At 27.8% G+C, this 23,422-nt stretch overlaps 1 protein-coding gene across 2 annotated transcripts in view; it reads right to left on the bottom strand.

Moving 5' to 3' along the window:
* The window catches only part of LOC145271176 (histone-lysine N-methyltransferase SETMAR-like), a 43,183-nt gene that overhangs the window by 9,918 nt on the left and 9,843 nt on the right, over nucleotides 1–23,422 (bottom strand). The window contains exon 2 of one of the 2 annotated variants that reach the window (XM_080126703.1): nucleotides 14,834–15,177. In XM_080126703.1, coding sequence (XP_079982829.1) covers nucleotides 14,834–15,132 — 299 coding nt within the window. In that variant the 5' untranslated portion in view covers nucleotides 15,133–15,177. Of the gene's footprint in view, nucleotides 1–13,271; nucleotides 15,178–23,422 lie in introns of those variants that run through there. The other variant, XM_080126704.1, reaches the window with a different exon arrangement.

Raw genomic sequence — 23,422 nt, forward strand, 5'->3', positions numbered from 1 at the left:
ATTACATTATTATAGTATTACATTATTATATTATTACATTATTATAGTATTACATTATTATAGTATTACATTATTATATTATTACATTATTATAGTATTACATTATTATATTATTACATTATTATATTATTACATTATTATATTATTACATTATTATAGTATTACATTATTATATTATTGCATTATTATATTATTACATTATTATATTATTACATTATTATATTATTACATTATTATATTATTACATTATTATATTATTACATTATTATAGTATTACATTATTATATTATTACATTATTATATTATTACATTATTATATTATTACATTATTATAGTATTACATTATTATATTATTACATTATTATATTATTACATTATTATAGTATTACATTATTATAGTATTACATTATTATATTATTACATTATTATATTATTACATTATTATATTATTACATTATTATAGTATTACATTATTATATTATTACATTATTATATTATTACATTATTATATTATTACATTATTATATTATTACATTATTATATTATTACATAATTATAGTATTACATTATTATATTATTACATTATTATATTATTACATTATTATATTATTGCATTATTATATTATTACATTATTATATTATTACATTATTATAGTATTACATTATTATATTATTACATTATTATATTATTACATTATTATAGTATTACATTATTATATTATTACATTATTATATTATTACATTATTATATTATTGCATTATTATAGTATTACATTATTATATTATTACATTATTATATTATTACATTATTATAGTATTACATTATTATATTATTACATTATTATAGTATTACATTATTATATTATTACATTATTATATTATTACATTATTATATTATTACATTATTATAGTATTACATTATTATATTATTACATTATTATAGTATTACATTATTATATTATTACATTATTATAGTATTACATTATTATAGTATTACATTATTATATTATTACATTATTATATTATTACATTATTATATTATTACATTATTATATTATTACATTATTATAGTATTACATTATTATAGTATTACATTATTATATTATTACATTATTATATTATTACATTATTATATTATTACATTATTATAGTATTACATTATTATATTATTACATTATTATATTATTACATTATTATAGTATTACATTATTATAGTATTACATTATTATATTATTACATTATTATATTATTACATTATTATATTATTACATTATTATATTACATTATTATATTATTACATTATTATATTATTACATTATTATATTATTACATTATTATATTATTACATTATTATATTATTACATTATTATATTATTACATTATTATATTATTACATTATTATATTATTATATTATTACATTATTATAGTATTACATTATTATATTATTACATTATTATATTATTACATTATTATATTATTACATTATTATATTATTACATTATTATATTATTACATTATTATAGTATTACATTATTATATTATTACATTATTATATTATTACATTATTATAGTATTACATTATTATATTATTACATTATTATAGTATTACATTATTATATTATTACATTATTATATTTTTACATTATTATAGTATTACATTATTATATTATTACATTATTATAGTATTACATTATTATAGTATTACATTATTATATTATTACATTATTATAGTATTACATTATTATATTATTACATTATTATATTATTATATTATTATAGTATTACATTATTATATTATTACATTATTATATTATTACATTATTATATTATTACATTATTATAGTATTACATTATTATAGTATTACATTATTATATTATTACATTATTATATTATTACATTATTATATTATTACATTATTATATTATTACATTATTATATTATTACATTATTATATTATTACATTATTATATTATTACATTATTATATTATTACATTATTATATTATTACATTATTACATTATTATAGTATTACATTATTATATTATTACATTATTATATTATTACATTATTATATTATTACATTATTATATTATTACATTATTATAGTATTACATTATTATATTATTACATTATTATATTATTACATTATTATATTATTACATTATTATATTATTACATTATTATATTATTACATTATTATATTATTACATTATTATATTATTACATTATTATATTATTACATTATTATATTATTATATTATTACATTATTACATTATTACAGTATTACATTATTATATTATTACATTATTATATTATTACATTATTATATTATTACATTATTATATTATTACATTATTATATTATTACATTATTATATTATTACATTATTATATTATTACATTATTATATTATTACATTATTATAGTGAAAAAAAGTGAAAAAACGTATTTGGGTGTCATCAGCTCGAATCGAAAGCAAAAGCAAAACCGTAGCATTCAAAGCTGGTGACGTCATCGATTGAAATTGATGGCTCTTTACTTGGGGAGGCTCCATGTTTTGACAAGTTTCTGGGATTGACCTTTACTCCGGATCTGAAATGGAACACGTACATCAAATCTGTTGCCAAGGTCGCTGGAAAAATGGTGGGATCCTTCTACCGTTCCAATAGATATCTCACTACTGATGCAATTCTCTATCTATATAAAAGCCAAGTACGTCCAAGGATGGAGTACTGCTGCCATATCTGGCCAGGAGCTGCTAAAAACAGCCTATCCTACCTTGACAGAGTACAAAATAGACTTTGTAGCCTAGTGGGGGATGCCCTTTTCTCTTCCCTGCAACCTCTCTCCAACAGAAGGGATGTTGCGAGCTTGTCGTTTTATCGTTATTTCCAGTAGAAATTCTCGTCTGAGCTTCAATCTCTGGTCCCCCCTCTCCAATCTTTCACAAAAAACACCAATCTAGCTGAAACCACTGTCAATAATTTTCCCCACTCTTTATCTGTGCCTAAATCAAAACGTTGATTCCATAAACAAAGCTTCTTTCTTAGAAGTGCACGCCTGTGGAACTCTCTTCCGTTTGCCTGCTTCCCACCTGACTACAACTTGGATGTCTTCAAGTCCAATATAAACAAGTTCCTGATAAACTGCCCCCTTAAGTAAGACACTTTATCAAATCTCCATTACTAACGATTACTACGATATTGTCTCATTTATTACTGTACACGCAATAACCCTTATCCTCGAGTGGCCTCCCGGCGTTGATAAGTGGTAACTCCCATGTAAAAAAAAAAAAAACTAAGATGAATGTAGAGAATGTATAACGATTTTTTCAATCTTGACCCATTTTTTTTGACAACTTAAACCTATTTTAACCAACTAAATATCATCGATCCATCTAAAGCTAAATATCATCGATCCATCTAAAGAACAATCCATAAAGAATCCCATCATCTGAGTCCCCTAGTGCTTCTAAATGACATTTAGTTTTGGAAATGAGAGAGTTTGAAAATATGGAGATGGGCAAGCATCATGAGTTTTATAAATTAGATTATTATTATTTAATTGGAATCTTTTGAGATAAGTAATTTGTGTATTTATTTAAATGTAATGTGAACAAGCATACTATTTATTTTTTGCGAACTATTATTCTCATCTTTATAGCTGTTGTTGTTTCACCATGTTTCAGCCAACTCATCCTCTGGTCTTCTTCAGGTGACTAACTGCGACGGGATAGGAATGCTGAGTCTCATAACTGTATCTCCAGTAATTACTGCCTTCCATAGTTGTCGTCTCAATACGTTTTGACTAATCTTCTCGCCTGCTTTGAGTAGGATTGAAACTGCTATTCATCAGTTAGTTGAGCACGAAGTTCAAATCTGATTGGCTTGAACTGCATTAGAAATTGGCTTCATGTCTTGACTGGAGCGATTTCCATAAAAAAAAAACTCTAAAGAAACTGAAATTTGGGAAATATTTATTATTGATATTTGCTACACCTATCACTTGTGTTCGAAAATTGAACGTGATACGATATGCTGATTAGTTTCAAAACGATACGGATGTACAAACACATAATTTCCATGTTAGGAGACCATGAAGTTCTGCTTGATTGAGAGCAAAGTTAGACACAAGATCAGTTGAACTGAGGCTTCATAATTTCATTTATTTTTTGCGGACTATTATCCTCATCTTCCATAGCTGTTGTTGTTTCACCATGTTTTCACCATGTTTTGGCCAACTCATCCTCTGGCCTTCTTCAGGTGACGAACTGTGACGGAATCGGGATGTTGAGTCTTAACTTTTACCCATGGTTGTCGTTGTTGTCTCAATACGTTTTGACCAACCAAACCTCCGAGAACATTTTTCTTGACCATTCACATTTTGTTATAGCTGTCATTTTGTATTCTTGCGTAATTTGACCCGGATTCTCAGGAATTCCTGTCATGCATGGATCGGGCGAGACCAGCAATCGGTTTCAGCCGAGTGTTGTTCAAATGTTGAAATGCTAAATCGACATTTTATTTTATTTATTTGTTTTTTTTATGTAATGTTTTTCGAATTTTTTACAATGATATTAAGGGGGGGATTCTGATTTTTTTTTTGTAATTCATTGGCTGGGCGTTTAATTAGCTAATGAAAATAACGCTATTGAAAACGGAAGCAGACAACTTTTGAATTGGAAGAAAGTAAATAAACGAAAAAGCTAACCAATATTCCCAAGAATCACAAATTATGCAAGAGTGCCCTTCATTTTATTGGATTACAGGACAAAAATCCATCTAATCTGGTGGAGTATTCAGTTTCGTGCTGTGTATTTATTTATTTATTTGCGGACTGTTATCCTTATCTTCATAGTCGTTGTTGCATCACGTTTCGGCAAACTAATCCTCTGACTTTCTTCAGGTGATTAACTGTGATACAATAGGAATGAGTTTGAAAATCCCTGATCTAATGGATTTTTTCCCCCCATAATTTTTCTGTGTCATAATAGTAGGAGTATTAGTTGTTTCACTTGTCTGTGCCATTTTTACTAAATGTGTGCCATTTTACCAAATGCATGTACCATTTTACTAAATGTGTGTGCCATTTTTACCAAATGCCTGTGCCATTTTTACTAAATGTATGTGCCATTATTTTTACTAAATGGCACAGAGAAACAATACAGGTGGCTGAAGTTTGACAAAATATTAGTTTTTCATCTGGGAGAAATGTCAGTGACTTAAAAAGTGACACTGGATTATTTGGATTAATTTTCTTCCTCAGTTTAGAAAGATTTCTTAACTATATATATAGAACAGATACTATGCATAGATCTCAGTAAATGAGGCAAGTTAATGAAAGTAGTTTTAAAATCTTAGATAGTAACAGACTAAATCAGACAAAAAATCTTTAAAAAATCTTTGGTGCTTATTCAGAATAACACTTATTCAAAGAAACAAAAAAATACAGAACATTACTTATGATGGATATACTCATCACCGAATGAAGATGTCATATTCCAAAAATCACATGTGAAATAAATTCATAAAAGTAAATAAACGGATTCTTATTTATTATATTTAAAGTTAATACTGAAAAGAAACAAAGGTGACACAATGGATAAAGGCATTGAGTATCCACGCTTCCAGGTGAGCACTGTCTGAAGATCGCGGTTTCAACATAAAAGACTAAATGTAGCCTCAGAACAGATACTAAATTTTGTTCCTAGCCAAAAAAGCTAAGGTTTTAATGGAGTTTTAGATTCGTTCATTGGCAAAATTTTGCATCTGCTGAGACTATGCAAGCCAATCCTGGCCGGACAGAGTACAAAATAGACTTTGTGGCTTAGTGGGGGATTCCCTTTTCTCTTCACTGCAACCTCTCTCCTACAGAAGTGATGTTGCGGGCCTGTCTTTGTTTTATCACTATTTCCATGGCAAGTGCTCATCCGAGCTCCAATCTCTGGTCCCCTCTCACGTAAAACACCCATCTAGCTGAAACCACTGTCAGTAATTTTCCCCACTCTTTATCTGTGCCTAAATCAAAATGTAGATTCCATGAACAAAGCATGTGGAACTCTCTTCCGTTTGCCTGCTTCCCACCTGACTACAACTTAGATGTCTTCAAGTCCAACATAAACAAATTCCTGATGAACCGCCCCCTTAAGTAAGACACTTCATCAAATCTCCAATACTAATGATTACTAAGATACTATCCCATTGATTACTGTTCATGCAATAATCCTTATCCCTGAGTGGCTTCTGGACCTTGATAAGTGGTGACCTTCATGTAAAAAAAAGAAAAAAAAAAAGGACTTTACGTTGCGAGTGAAACAATCACATTTGCGAGTGATTTTTCCAAATAATGAAACAGTTATCTTTTTGTATTATTTAGATTGATAGGATAAAAACGTATAACGTTTTTGAATTTTTGAGACGACGATTGGAAATCATATTATTTGGATTCATCGAATTATTGTTCTGTTACTTGAATGCCATTTTCTCAAGGTTTTAGTCCATGTAATCTCCAACTTTCTTCAGGTGTATCTTGTTGAATTCTGGAATGTTTCTGTCAAACTCCCTTTATTTACTTAACGGGGGGGGGTGTAGCATGCTCTTGTTCTGTCAGCCATGACTGGATAAACTAATTCGCAATTGTATTTTTTCAGTCACCCACACTGAGAATTGAACCTTCAACCTTCACAAGAATATCACTTTTTACAATTGAATTTTCCAAGTACTCTGACCATTGTGCCACTGGTCCTTGTGGACAATTCTAGTACGAATTTTAGGAGCCTTAAACCTATTTAATAAAAGATTACACATCTGTAAGCCCTTTCGCATATATTTGCAAAAAGTTTCAGGGAGTTCACATTTGATATTAAAAGATTTAAAATGATCAGGAATATTTCATTATTGGACTAATTAAAAATTACAGAAAAACAATGGAGAGTAATACGACTGAAATAATTAGCAAATATGATGGGAGACAAATTAGTAAGTAGACCTAGTATAGAATTTAATACGATATGGGAACCAGTAATTATAAACAATAGATAATATATACAAATAATAAGTATAAACATTAATATATCTATCTATAGTCCTATAAATTCGTTTTCTTTTCGTGTGTGTATTGAGATTCAGATTAAAATCCCCTTCTCTATTTAAAAAGAAAATACAATTTTCTTATATATGGCTTGTGGACTTGCATTCACTAGCAAAAGATCTAGCTAATTTGCATATTCTTTTAAACATTCATTTTAATTAATTCCCTATTAGTTTTTTCGGTTTTCTTATGAGATAACCATCACTTGTAATTATATTCATGCAGATATTCTACATAATTTATACTTGCATAATATTTGCATTAAAAGTTTATAGTAAACACAAAATTATTTCCAGAGATTTTCACAACGTTTTGGTCGATGTAATCTCCGACCTTCTTCAGGTTTATGTTGTTGAATGTTTCATTGTGGAACAAATTAATAATTATAGTGGAGAGTAAGATGACTCAAAGAAGCAGCACACATGTTGGGAAAATAGTATAGAATTTAATATGATATAGGAACTATTAATTATAAACAATAGATAATATATACAAGTAATAGGTATAAACATTAATATATATATATATATATACACATCATTATATATATATATATATATATATATATATATATATATATATAATGATGTATAGTAATAATCCCTATCTATAATAAAAATGTCGCAGTTTTTCCCCTCTGTACCAAAATACCATAGGTTTACAACAACAGATGCCACATACAAATTTATTTTGTCTACACTATTAGCCACTATCTTATGTAACTTTAGAACGACATTATATATATATTTAGTCATTATAATAAAATTTTATGTCAGTTCTGAGGAGCACCATGATCATCCATCTGTACAGGAAGTACTTCCTATTTTTCTCTCTAATTCTGTACTTCCACCACTCTCACTCTATACTGGCACCATTTCTTCATATTCCTACTCTGCTGGATTATAACCGCTTTTAACTGAATATTAAACGCATACATATATCATAACTTTTATATAATCCTATTTATAGATAACTAGCAAGAGTGCCCAGCGTTGTCCTGGTGTTTGGAGGTGTGTGTTGAGTACAAAAAAAAAAGTGGTAGTAGGCAGGCAGGCTGAAACTTGTGACACAGAGGCAGAAAAGAAAGTTAAAGAAAACCTGTCTTACCGCTACTCTATGACGTGACTGGAAGTGTAAAGCATTCAAATTAAACGAAGTCAATCAAAAAACATGACTTGCAGAAATGGTGTTGCTTTTAAACCTCCCACAAAGGTCGTTTTTAATGTGGGGAAAAAGCAGATCCCCAAAAAGGGGCACTCTGGCAGTATCCAAACAAATAGTAATTGTCTCAGTATGAAGGGTTTCCCCTACATTGACTGAGGACCAATTACAGAACAGCCGGAAGTATTTATTTGCTTCCACACAACAGCAAATTAGACACAAGGTCATTTTTTAATGTGGTGGAAAAAACCAGCTCCCCCAAGGGGGCATTCTGGCAGGGTCCAAATAAATAAATAGCAACTGTCTGATATGAAGGGTTGCCACCACATTGACCAAAACTGATTACTTTTAAGTGCAGCATCTGAAGATACTACACTTTCATCTTTTACTCCCGGGCCAAGGAGTTCATTCACGTTCAATCAATTTCACTTTATTTATATGAAAAAGACAAACAAACACTCAAAAGGGAATTTTTTAAAACTTGATCAAAAAAAAGATAGAGACAATGTCCGTTTGCAAATCTGAGATATCATGATCTAGGAAGTATGCAAAACCTTCTCCCGGAATCTAACTGATGTGAGAACTCCGACGCAAAAAGCTTTTCATGGACATTCACACAAATAACAATACACATGAAAAAATTGAAATAGCTTGAAATATTTCAATATTGGTATGCATAGAAAGAGCTTGATGAGCTAAGAAAGAATCTTTTTAAATTTTTTAAATCTGATTAAAATTAAGGAAGTTATGGCTATTTTTGTGCCTCACACGTTTGGATATTTTTCCCTCTTTAAGACCATATGCGTTTCGTCACATTTTTTACACTACTTTTTCAGTAAAAATGTCATATCTTTGTTAAAACACAAGACTAAGAAATGAAATTTACCATATAAGTGTATTTTTGTACAAGGAATCAGAATATGCAACTGAAAATCTCCCAAAGTTTATGGTTTCCAAATAATCTGCAGTAATGTGCATAAATATGCAGCAATTCCTTAAAAATGCCATGTATCCATAAACAGAAAAGAAGTTGGAGAACTCAAATTTGAATTGTAATGTGCTTTATGTACAAAAAACTTAAATCTAAACATAAGACTATTTAAAAATGAATATATTGCAATATTTCTTTGGTATTATTGTAGATTAACACCTTCTGTTTAACCCCACTCAACTCCTTCTGACCACCCCTCCAAAATGTGATTCTACCTTTTTAGGAAATTATGTATAAAATGCCATGAAAAACTTTAATGAAAGATAAACAAATTATTTTAGAATTGAATGTAAAATAATTTCCTATTACAGGGCATTCTAGCATTTTCATCTGTTTTTTTTTTCTATGGGAAAATATGCATGCTTTTTTTAAGATGATTATGTGTAGTTTTAAGAGGGTTTCTATGCAATGAGAATATGGGGAGGGTTGCCATTCGGACTTTGAATTAATTGTAGGGCTAAGGAAAATTATGTGTGAGCATACTGAAAACTTGACAGAGACAAAGCTAACAAAAACAATATTAGAGGGGGGGAGCGGTTAGTTTCACAAAAATTTAATGTAAAATAATTCACCATTTCCTGGCCATTCTAGCATTTTAGGACAGTTAACCAATTTATTTTTATGTGTATTTTTCTTTAAGGAAGGATCTATTTTTTGTTTGTTTGTTTGTTTTAGATGCTTGTATGTGGCTTACAGAGGTACTTTGTTGGGGGGGGCTTGCCACTCGAACTTAGTGTTATTGTTAGGGTTAAAGAGTGTTTTAGGAGGAGACTTGCCACACATAATTTGGATTAGAGGTGAAGTCAAAGAAAATTCCATAAATTTGTTGATTTCTATTTTCGAGGTTGAAGGTGTTAATTCCATAGGCCGTTTATACTACGCTGGAGCAGGTTGTAAAAATATCTTTCGCTTAATAAGTAGAAAAAAAAATAACGAAATAAAAAGCTTCCTAATGGTAGTTTGATGTGTCTTCTAACTGCTTTTAAAATTTCAAGAATATTGATATAGATTTTGAGGGTTTGTATTACTATACATAGATTAAAAAAAAAACAAATATATAACAAATAAATGTTATCAAAAGCAAGTTACTTTTCTACCTAACTGGATAATTTTTTTTAGTGTTTTTATTTAATGTAACATGTTTATTCAGCTTGAAAACAGTGTTTACCGATGTTTTGGAAAATTTTAAATGGCGCCCGACTCTCTTGAAACGGTAAGTTTGGGGAAAAGAGTTAAAAATAAAAAAGTAGACAAAATACTGCTAGAAACTCGCTCAATATATGTTACCGTGACATAGGCTGACATATATTCGGTGAGTTTTTAACAGTATTTTGTATAGTTTTTTTTATTTTTAACTCCTTTTCTCAAACTTACCGTGTCAAAGAGAGTCGGGCCGGGCGCCATTTTTAATTTTCCAATACATCGGTAAACACTATACGTTTTTCGAGCTGAATAAACATGTTACATTAAATAAAAACACTAGAAAATTATCCAGTTAGGTAGAAAAGTAACTTATCTTGCCTTTGATAACATTTATTTGTTATATATTTGTTTTTTGACAACTTTTTCGAATCTATGTATAAACGAGATTTTGATACTTATTTTGATTTTGAAAAAAAAACATTTGTGGCTGTTCGCAGTAAAACATTGTTTTAATTCGCTGTTCAAAACTAACTTAAAGAATAAAAGTGCATGCAAGCTATATATCTACAAAAGTTTATTTTGTTTTTTTAACCATGTTTTTAAATTTGACGAGAAATGTGATTGCAACAGATTCATAATGCCGAATTAGTTGGGATTGTTGTTATTATACATTCTGAAAACCGAATAGTTCTAAACTAATGTTATTCTGATAACAAAATAGCTCTAATTAAACATATAAGAACATTTATATTAATATTTTCATGTTTTTCTTAATTCGTTCTTGAATAAAAATTAAAGAACGCGTGTTGTTTACACTGTGCTATGGCTGATTCTACAGGCTGGAGCTGCTGCTGCTGCTTCTAGTAATACTAACTTCATTTGACCAAATTCGAGAAATAGAAGCAATTTTTTTTTTTCGGGTAGGTCCTTTTAAACTATCAATTACCGCGGTCCTACTCAACATAAAATAATACTTTTAATTGATATAGTAAAAAGATTGATTTACTTACTACTGGGTGTCCGAAGAATTTTTTTTCAAAATGTTCGATACTTGTCATATTAAAGTCTTATTTTTAACACAACAAAAAAAGAAATGGTCAAAAATATTTCGGACACTTGACAGTATTAAGATTAACACCTCTTCTGATTGTTTCTCAAATTTCATGACGAAATTCTTCATACGATCACGGTACGGACCTTTTAGAAAACAAAACCTTACCGAAAACGCCATTTTATGACGTTCACATTTTTATCACTTTATTTGCTTAAAACTCTTAAAATATATAATGTACATTCATATTTATAAATTCATTTGAAAGTATATTCATTTCCGAACAAAACAGTAGTAATTTGAAGACTTGAAGTGCTTTGGTTTAAAAAATATGGCTATTTTAGTAGAACTACCTTGAAATCTTTGATTATCCAAAGCGTTTTTTCGTCCGTGTGTATTACTAACACAAACGTGCACGGCCATTTTGCATTTTATATATTAGATAATTTCTCCCTTGCCAAAATCCGGCACAGATGATTGGCTGCTGAGCAGCCATTCTCATTCGTTTCCTTTTTGCTCTAGATTTATTGTTTTTTTTTTTTTTTTGCTACATTAACTTTGCATTTCTGAAATGTTTCTGTCGAATTCAGGAATTTGGACAGAATTTTGAGCGGAACCTTTTATTTTACTTCACTGAGGTAGCATGCTCTTGCTCTGTCAGCCATAACTGGATAGAGGTCCTAAGTAATTTGCAATTGTATTTTTCGGTCACCCACACTGAGGATTGAACCTTCAACCTTCAGGAGAATATCACTTTTTACAACTGATTTTTCCAAGTACTCTCTCAAGATAAGAACAATAGTCCGACGAATCCAGACAAATAACAAATCCTCAAAAATTAAAAACGATTCATATTTTCATGATTGCGTTTTGTTTTCACCAACAATTTTTGGAGCTTATTATTAGTGTAAAATGTCTTTTGAATCTTTATTTTTAAAAATAAAACGAACAAAATCAAATTATTTAACCAATAAAAGATTTAATAGAACAACATAGCATTTTTTTTAATAAAGGCTGTTTGAAAAAAAATCTGAAGAAATTTGAATGTTTATATGTTGAAATTTCAACATAAAATTTAGTGTATATTTAGAATTACACTTTAATCTAATTTATAAAACACACTTTGTCTGTCTGTCTCCATATTTTCAAACTCTATCTCCTCTGAAACTAAAAGTCACAGAGCAACGCTAGGGGCTTCAAATGATTGGAATTCTTATGGGTCTTTAAGCTGGTTAAAATAGTCTTTAAGGGTCAAAAATGGTCAAAATTTTAAAACATCGTTATGCATTTGTACATTCATCCTAATTTATTTTCAGTTTTCAATTTTTAATCAGTTCATATGTGTGCCATGTTGGTACAGTGGTAACGTCACCAGCTTTGAATGTTAGTTTTGATTTCAGTTTCAATTCTAGCTGATGGCATTCAAATACTGTTTTTACTTTTGAAATCACGACGCTATAATAATATATACAAAATCTGGACAAATTAAGATATCATATTTAAGCATATTCTATGATCACTAGTTCTCAACATGCACCAAATTTTATGCTAAAACTTCAACATTCAAATTTCTTCAGATGTTTTTTAAACAGCCTTTGCTAAATAGTGGGACATTGTTTTGAAAGCCATCTTATAATTTATTTTTGTAGGTTTCCAATTATTTTTTGATTGTGTTTCTAAGATTAAAAGTCTAAAGTTAATTTCTAAAAGGAAAAAAAAAAAAATTTTCACATGAAACAAAAAATATTTTTACACATGAAACAAATAATATTTTTACACATGAAACAAATAATATTTTTACACATGAAACAAGTAATATTTTTACACATGAAACAAAAATACAAAAAAATCTTTATTATGTATCTAGTCGTCATGGAACAAAAAAGTCATATTCTAAAAATCAGATTTGGTTAGTAATTTTTCTTTTTGGCTAGTCAATGAAAATATTTAGTTGCCAATAGAAGATAAATTTGTCCATAGAGCCTTGCCTGGATCGCCAGATAAACATACACCAAATTTTATCAAGATATTAGCATTACATTGCCAGCATATCTGCAAAAATGTCAACTTTGTAAGTGTTTGTTGTGTATTTTTCTAGTTTTATAGACATAGAACTGATTTACCCACAAAATGACAATTTTTATCCAATGACTAAACAATCCATGACAAACAACATCTTGAGAATTCTTCTTTCAAACCGATCGGCTTAACATTTACAGGCAACATGAACTGGAACAAATACATCAAGGACATTGTGAAAGCTGCTGCAAAGAAGGTGGGCTCCCTCTATCATGCTAGAAGATTACTCACATATGAGAATATTCTGTCCCTCTACAAGGCCACCATTTGCCCATGCATGGAGTATTGTGGCCACATCTGGGCTGGTGCATCTACCACTAGCCTCTCTCTCTTGGATAAAAAAGGTCTCCAACCTAATAATTGCTCCAAGCCTTGTCCCATCGCTGCATCTTTGTGCCTGTTTTACAAATATTTTAATGGAATGTGCTCTCATGAACTCGTTTCACTTGTGTCTCCTCAACGAACATATCCCCAACAAACCTGTTAGCAACAAAATCACACCCCTTCAATGCTGAGGTCCCTAAATGCCAGAAAGCCTTCTGCTCTAATAGTTTCCTCCCTCGAACAGCTAGACTTTGGAATTCCCTTCCTGCTACCTGCTTCCCTGACTGAATTGATATGCAGAAGTATAAAATGTCTCTTGTTTATCTTCCCTAAGCATGGTTTCAAGTGGGGGGGGGGTGAATGTGATAAAAAATCATGATTAAAAAAAATAAATTACAAAAAAATTTAATTACAGAAAAAACGTGATTAAAAAAATCTGATTAAAAATGTAATTTAAAAAATCTAATAACAAAACGTGATAAAAAAACTGAAAAAAACCTGATTAAAAAAAATTGTGATTTAATTAAAAAAACAAGGTACAAAAAACGTGATAAAAAAGCCTGACTTAAAACATCTAATAAAAAAATTTAATTAAAAAATTAAAATTTAATTAAAAAATAGAATTAAAAAACCTGAAAAAAAAAAAACAAATGAAAAAACGTGATAAAATACAAAAACTTGATAAAATGTGATAAAAATCTTAGAAAAAAAACGTAATAAAAAGATGTAAAAAACGTGAAATAAAAATATAATTAAAAAACGTGATAAAATATGTGATTAAAAAAATGGGAGTACAAAAAAAAAATAATTAAAAAAAACGTGATTAAAAAAATCTAAGAAAAAAACATAATAAAAAGATTAAAAAGAAACGTGGTAAAAAATATAATTAAAAAACTTGATTTAAAAAATTTAAAAAAAAACGTGGAAAAAAAATTACACCTGGTTAAAAATGCGATTCCAAAAAATCAAAAAAAAACCTGATAAAAAAATTACATCTTTGGTGTTTGTGGATGATTGGACATTGCATCAAATAAATCATCATCATCTTCATCATCATCATCCTCCTCCTCCTCCTCCTCATCATCATCATGAATTGGCTGAGACCTTCCTTTCGGTTCATTATAGATATCCATATTGCCGGATTTAAACTTTGTGAACCAATGCTGCACAGTTTCGAACGTTGTCGTGTTTTCGCCAAATGCTTTATTGATGTTATTGGCTGCTTCCATTGCATCGTGTCCGAGTTTGAACTCATATTTGTAAAGACATCTGACTTGTTCCGGGTCGAGCATTGTTGAGTTTGCACGTTTGCAAATCTCAATAGAACATCACCCAATCTGCAAAATGAATAAAAAATAAAAGTAAATCAAATGGAAAAAACAAAAACCTAAAAGTCAACGTTTTGCCCAGCTATTACATGAGAAAGCTATTACATGAGAAAGCTAAATTTCGCATTAAACGATAAGATCTGTAATTTTTGGTTTGGTTCTTTTGTTTTTCATGTTACGGCATATCAACCCTTTTCGGCTTATTCAATACCGAATCCAGTTATTTTGAGAACAGTTTTTTGCACAAACATTAAACATGATACGTATGAGTAAAAATGTCTGTTCGTCCATTCGTCTGTTCGCATTTTTCTCAATAACTGTGCCTTAGAATTTTTTGAAATTTTGCACAAACATTAAACATTATATGAGTAAAAAAGTAACAGAATGGATTTTACGGGAAAACTCCAGTTGACCCCCCCCCTACCTTAGGGGTGCCTTTCAGGTTAAAATGGCTAAAATTGACACTGCACTGTTTGTGCAACTTTACAAATGAATGGACGTAGGTATCAGACAAAACAAAATCCAACAGATCACTACTGGATTTTTTTTATATATATATATATGGCATAATCGCGTTAACACACCAGTTCTCATCAAATCACTGAAGTTAGGCAACGTTGAGCCTGGTTAGTTCCAGGTGGGTGACCATTTGGGGATTCTAGGCGCTGTATGAGCTCTCTGCTTATCTTGGCATTTGTTTCCAGTCGTGCTGTATATGCACATTATTTGTCACTGGTATCCAACAATGTTGACTCAGAAGAGGGGTGGTTGGAGATTGCGCACCTCCTGCCACAAAAATTTCATGTACAGACACCCCTTCGTGGGTATCCGTAGTCTGTCAAAGATTGAAGGAGCTCCTAGATACATATATCTATATAATACTAAAACTCTGTCGTTCTTGGTTGTTTGCTTGTTTGCTTGCGCAATATCCTCCTTCTACAACTACTATGCCTCCTCTTCTTGCTACTACTATTACTTCTCCTCTTTACAACTACTACTATGCCTCCACTTCCTCCTCTTACTACTACACCTCCTCTTCCTTATCCTACTATTACTACTACTGGTTGACATGTATTTTCCCTACTACTACTCTAAACGGAACGACTCATAGAAACCTATCTATATATTTTGTTTTTCATTTTAATATACTTTCATAGAAATGTTTCTGTTATGTCACAAAAAAACTATTTTCTTTACGTCACAAGTGCCATGCTCATACATTAATTCCATAGCTAATATAACATACTGACCCCTTAGGGGATGTTTTGCAATTATTCTATATTACAACTATACTGTCGCAATTTTCTCACAAATAAATCAACTTTGAACTGTTACAACATTTTTTTTTTTTACTGTGTACGTTTTCAGTGGCCTAATTTTTTTTTTTTGATTTTAAATTATCCAAATAAACAATTATTAATACTTTCTGCATTTTTTTTACATTGTTCATTTCCGTATTATGTTTAAGTTATTTTAACGCAACTTAAAATTCAATGGCTGTAAGTTATTTTTGTTTTTTTAAATAAACAATTATAAACAGAATGACTCAGAGAAATCTATTTATATTCTGTTCATTTCCATATTACGTTTAAGTTATTTTAATGCAATTTTCTTACAAATAAATCTACTATTTTACAATGTATTGTTTTACTGTGTACGTTTTCAGCGACTCAATTTAAAAAATTTTTTTTTCCATATTTAAATTAATAGATATTTCAAAATTTGAATTTAACTTTAAGTATTATGGAATCTGTTCAGTGCACATTTACCTATAAGTATGTCAAACCACTTATAATTCAATGGCTGTAAGTTTTTTTTTCAAGATCAAACAATTATAAACGGAACGACTCATAGAAATCTATCTATATTCTTTTTCATTTCAATATACTTTCATAGAAATGTTTCTGTTATGTCACAAAAGACTATTTTCTTTACATCAAAAGTGTCACGCTCATACATGAATTCCATAGCTAATATAACATACTGACCCAACGGGTCACGGGTAGTCTAGTATATATATATATATATATATATATATATATATATATATATATGTTGTGTATATTTAGGCAGCATCCTCTCGTTCAAACAAATGTTATTGAAAAGCACAGAATTTTTCTGTTTTATTATCTCTGAATAGTTTTCTTTGTGGTTTTTTTTTTCAAAATTGTGTAAGTTGGATCCATAGTGAGCGCTTTCAACAGAGATACCTCTATCATCTTCAGGCATTTTGTGTTGTAGCAATTATGTTTTTTCCAAATTATATATACATATTTTTATCACAGTCACATGGTAGCTTATTATAAATTAGGTGGGCGGACTTTTTTTTATAGAGTATATTAATTTATTATATATATACATATATACATATTTAAAATTTAAAATTTGTTATCCTAAGCATTTTAAAATATTTCGACTATATTCGTAATTGATACGATTGATCTGCGTTTTTTTGTTTTAATATACAATACTTTGAGTATTTTTAATCTATTAACATTTTTAATCTGTTGACATTTTTAATCTGTTGACATTTTTAATCTGTTGACATTTTTAATCTGTTGACATTTTTAATCTGTTGACATTTTTAATCTATTAACATTTTTAATCTGTTAGCATTTTTAATCTATTAACATTTTTAATCTATTAACATTTTAAATCTATTAACATTTTTAATCTATTAACATTTTAAATCTATTAACATTTTTAATCTATTAACATTTTTAATCTATTAACATTTTAAATCTATTAACATTTTTAATCTATTAAAATTTTTTAATCTATTAACATTTTTAATCTATTAAAATTTTTTAATCTATTAACATTTTTAATCTATTAACATTTTTAATCTATTAACATTTTTCATCTATTAACATTTTTAATCTATTAACATTTTTAAGTGTTTTCCACCATGATTTTTCGGAATTCTGAATGTTTTCCCAAATGTTGCGATATCAATCTAAAGTCCGAGAGGTGGGGAGCTAATCTTCACGACAATGTGTTTGTAGTATAGCCTATGTAGTTAGTATTATTAGAGATACATTCTCCTAATAAGCAGTTTTTTTTAAACAAATCATTTGTCTGCGAAATGTTTTTGATTACGATGTTCGTTGTCTGCAATTTTTATAATAAATAATAAATTTTATGTTTTTGTAATCATTGCGAGTCACATATCGACGGATTATATTTTTTAGAATACTTTCATTAGTTTTGAGTTCTTGTGTAGCTGATTAGGGTAATATATTTGAATAGTTTGATAATTTTCTTGTTGGTTATTACTAGTTTGATTCAAGTTGCTGATCGCTAATTTTATTTGTTTATCTACAAGAAAGTTTAGGAATTGGCTATTGACTAAAACTTGTTTTATATTTTTTTAATTCATTAAAGAATATTTTTTGTTTGAGGAAATCATGTTCACACAATATTCTTTATTATATTGGTTTTATAACGGTATGGACATTCACTTCTAAAATTTTAAATACAGGAATTAACGGATGTAGGTTTTTTAAAAACAGAGGTGATAAATTTGTCGCTTCTACGGTCAATGAGAATGTCTAAAAACGAGATTATAGATACGAGAGTGTAGATAATAACTACACTAAAGTTTGTATGTAAAGTTAAGAATGGAATTATTCTGAAAAGTATTCTTTAAATATTCTATTTCCTCTATGTTATGGGAAAGAATCAATATATCGTCCACATATAGAACATTATCGAATCAAACACTTTGTTCTCCAGGTTTATATTCTTTGATTAGCAACCGTTGCTTTTAATATCGGACTTAAGACAGGGTGGTCATGAAATAGGTAAGGAGACAAATTTTTTGAAACCGGAAGTTACAAACTGGATGGATGGTTTAAACAGCAAGCTGATCTGAGTTTTATAATTTTATAGAATAAAAATTGTTCATTTACAACATAAGACTAAAGGCCTCAGAATGGGTTATAAATCCCAATCAAGATTTAACCTTGGTTCTCAGTTTAATTCATTTCTTTTATTGATTTTCTTTTTCTTTTACATCGGCATCACCACTTATCAAGGCCAAGAGGCCACTCGAGGATAAGGGTTAAAGAGTGTACAGTAGAAATTGGACAATATAGTAATCGTTAGTAATGGAAATTTGGTGAATTTGTTAACTTATATGGAACGGCTCATCAAGAACTTGTTTACATTAGACTTGAAGACAACCATATTGGTATTGTATCATGTTCATGCCGTAGATGGAATCGTGGTTAGTGTTCTCCATAGGTTTCGCTCCATTGTGGGTTCGATTCCTTTAAAGACATCACATGATTTGAACTTGGCAAAATGCATGAGGTGGGTTGCCATTACCTTCCCCAGCGCAGTGGCATCTGACTCCCCTGTTTGCACCTATCCGTTGTCCTTAGATCATCCACATAGCTGAGCTGCAGTTGAATGATGTAACTCTTAATAGAACCGTTGATCCGCTAGAGATTCATCCTCCTCCATGGCTGGTCCTGGATATGACCTTAAATTATATCCAATGGTGAGGCCCCAGCTTTGGGGAGTGTGGAGCCACCCCTTAATTGCCATTGCTTCCAGGTCCACTCTGACCCAAAGTGGTAGTACATGTTAGGGTCCCAACTATGGGTCAAATAGAAACTGACTTGAAATAAAATGACCTGAAAAGGGTTGATATGCTGTAAAACAAAAACAACCAACCAATCCTCCATGGCCATCCAATGCTGCCGACATCATCAGAGTTTACCTTTTAGATGCATGTCTTAACGAAGATGAGGGAAGCATCTCCCCCAGTGAATTAAAGCGCCTCCAGGTACCAACCTGGAAATTTCTTATGACTTGGTACATACAGTGATTAGACTTTCCAAATGGTCACCCATCTGGTACTGGCCAGGCTCATCATTGTTTAACTTTGGTGATCTGGTGGGAACCGGTGTGTCAACGTGATTGTGCCGCATCTTTTAATGGTACATTAATTTCAGAAAATTTAGAAAGTTTCAGAAACTGATGACCGACAACAACAGTGTTCAGACGGCACCAACGACATTGACAAACCTTGTCCAGAGCATTTTAAATCTTTTATTATCACATGTGAACTCCCTGAAACGTTTTGCAAATATATGTGAAAAGACTTACAAACAGATGTTTACAGTAATCTTTTATTAAATAGGTTTAAGGCTCCTAAAATGCGTACTAGAATTGTCCGCAATGGTGCAGTGGTTAAGTACTTGGAAAATTCAAGTGTAAAAAGTGATATTCTCTTGAATATGTGGCGTGGGTGAACGAAAAATACAATTGCAAATTACTTAGGACCTCAACCCAGTCATGGCTGATGGAACAAGAGCATGCTACCCACATGAAGTAAATAAAGGGCTCTGCTCAAAATTCCATCCAAATTCATGAATTTGACAAAATACACCCGAAGAAGGTTAGAGGTTACATTGACCGAAACGTTGTGAAAATCACACTCAAGATGAGAACAGTAGTCCGATGAATCCAAGCAACACAAATAACCAATCCTCATCTCAAAAATTCAGAAACGTTTTACCTTTTATTTTATCTTTTCACATAGATTTGCAAAACGTTTCAGGGAGATCACAGTTGATATAAAAGATTTAAAATGATCTGGACAAGATTTTTCAGTGTCGTTGGTGCTGTCTGGACACTGTCATTGTCTGCTATTGGCTTCTTCTGAAATAATGTTTATGGTACTTCTTAGCTTTGAACACAAGTGAAAAACAGTTAAAAATTTCACAATGAATTTATCAAAATCTTGGCTAAAATACATGAAATTAAAAAGGAAAAAAAAATCTTTATTAAACTTTCGATACACCTTCCCCTGAAAAAAAAAGAATGAGATTTGTGCATTTATTACTGTAACTGACAGGACAAAAAAAAAAAAGAGATGAAAAATAAATGTTACCAAAGGCAAGATTCTTCTACCTACTTGAATAAGTTTATTTGTGTTTAAAATTATTTTAAAGCATGCTTTTTGTTCAAAGCAAACTTCGCGTTCACTTTGTTGCGTAAGAATTTAAAATTTTTAAAAAAATTTAAAAAATGGTGCCAATAAGCTCTTCACAAAGAATCTTGATAATAACTCAAAATCAAAAATTAAACAAACACTGGCCGAAACAGATCAAATAAATATTAACAATCAAGTGAACATGTTGTAAATTTTGTATATTATTTGGATTTTTGAGTGATAAATCAAGACTTAAAAGTAAGAATGGAAATGAAAATCATTTTACGTTACATGTATTTTACGTTAAATTTATTTTACATTAAATTTATTTATGTTAAATTTATTTTATGGTAAATTTATTTTACATTATATTTATTTTACATTAAATTAATTTTATATATAAAATTTATTTAACGGTAAATATTTTTTACATTAAATTTATTTCATATTAAATTTATTATACATTAAATTTATTTTACCTTATATTAATTTTACATTAAATTCACTTTACGTTTAATTTATTTTACATTAAATTTATTTTAGGTTGAACTTATTTTACATTAAATTTATTTATCATTAAATTTTTTTACGTTCAATTTATTTTATATAAAATTTATTTTACGATACATTTATTTTACATTAAATTTATTTAAATTGCATTTTATAAATATTAAATTTAATTTAATTAATTTCACATAAAATTTATTTCACATAAAATTTATTTTACATAAAATTTATTTCACATAAAATTTATTTTACATTAAATTTATTTTACATTTAATTTATTTACATAAAATTTTATAAACATGAACTTTATTTTACATCAAATGTTTTTACATTAATTTTATTTTACATTAAATTTATTTTATATTAATTTTTTTATTAAATTTATTTTACGTTAAATTTATTTTACATTAAATTAAATTTATATTAAATTTATTTGGCGTTAAATTTATTTACCTTAAATTTTATTTACATACACTTTATTTTACATTATATTTATTTCACATTAAACGTATTTTACGCTACATTTATTTTACATTAAATTTATTTATGTTTAATTTATTTTACGCTAAATTTTATTTACTTTAACTTTATTTTACATTAAATTTATTTTATATTAAATTAATTTCATATTAAATTTATTTTACACTATTTATAATTTATTTTATGGTAAATTTATTTTACATTATATTTATTTTACATTAAATTAATTTTATATATAAAATTTATTTAACGTTAAATTTATTTTACATTAAATTTATTTTACCTTATATTAATTTTACATTAAATTCACTTAATATTAATTTAAGTTTAATTTATTTGACATTAAATTTATTTAAGGTTAAACTTATTTTACATTAAATTTATTTATCATTAAATCTTTTGTACATTAAATTTATTTTATATAAAATTTATTTTACGTTAAATTTATTTTACATTAAATATATTTTACATAAAATTTATTTTAACTTTAATTTATTTTCTATTAAATTCATTTTACATAATTTACTTCACCGTAAAAGTATTAGACGTTAAATTTATTTTAAATTAATTTTTTTACGTTAAATGTATTTTACATGAAATATATTTTACATTAAATTTGTTTTACGTACAAGTTCTTTTACATTAAATTTATTTTACTGTATTTTATATTAAAGTTATTTTACGTTAAATTTATGTTAGATAAAATATATTTAACATTAAATTTGTTTCCCGTTAAATTTATTTTGAATTAAATTATTTTTTATATTAAATTTATTTAACATTAGATTTATTTTACATTTAATTTATATTACATTAAATATTTTTTAAATAAAATTTTTTTACGTTAAATTTTTTTTTACATTAAAGTTATTTTACACTAAATTTATTTTACATAAAATTTTTATTTGCATCAAATTTATTTTACGTTTAGTTTATTTCATGTTAAATTTGTTTTACGTTTAACTTTTTGACATAAAATCTATTTTACATCAAATTTTTTTTACAATATTTTTTACATTGAATTTATTTTAAATTTAATTTTATTTACATTAAAATTTATTTATATTTAATGTATTTTATTATTAAGTTATTTTCCATTAAATTTATTTTATGTTAAATTTTTTACATTAAAGATATTTTGCATTACATTTTTAAAGTTAAATGTATTTTTCATTAAGTTTATTTTACACTAAATTTATTTTACATGAAATGTTTTTGCATTAAATTTATTTATATTAATTTCTTTTACATTAAATGCTTTTGTGTTTAATTTTTTCATTAAATATCTTTTATGTGTATTTGTTACATTAAATTTATTTTACA

This window comes from Euprymna scolopes, chromosome 46, assembly GCF_053919585.1.
Source record: "Euprymna scolopes isolate OS-2025 chromosome 46, ASM5391958v1, whole genome shotgun sequence".
Taxonomy (NCBI): domain Eukaryota; kingdom Metazoa; phylum Mollusca; class Cephalopoda; order Sepiida; family Sepiolidae; genus Euprymna; species Euprymna scolopes.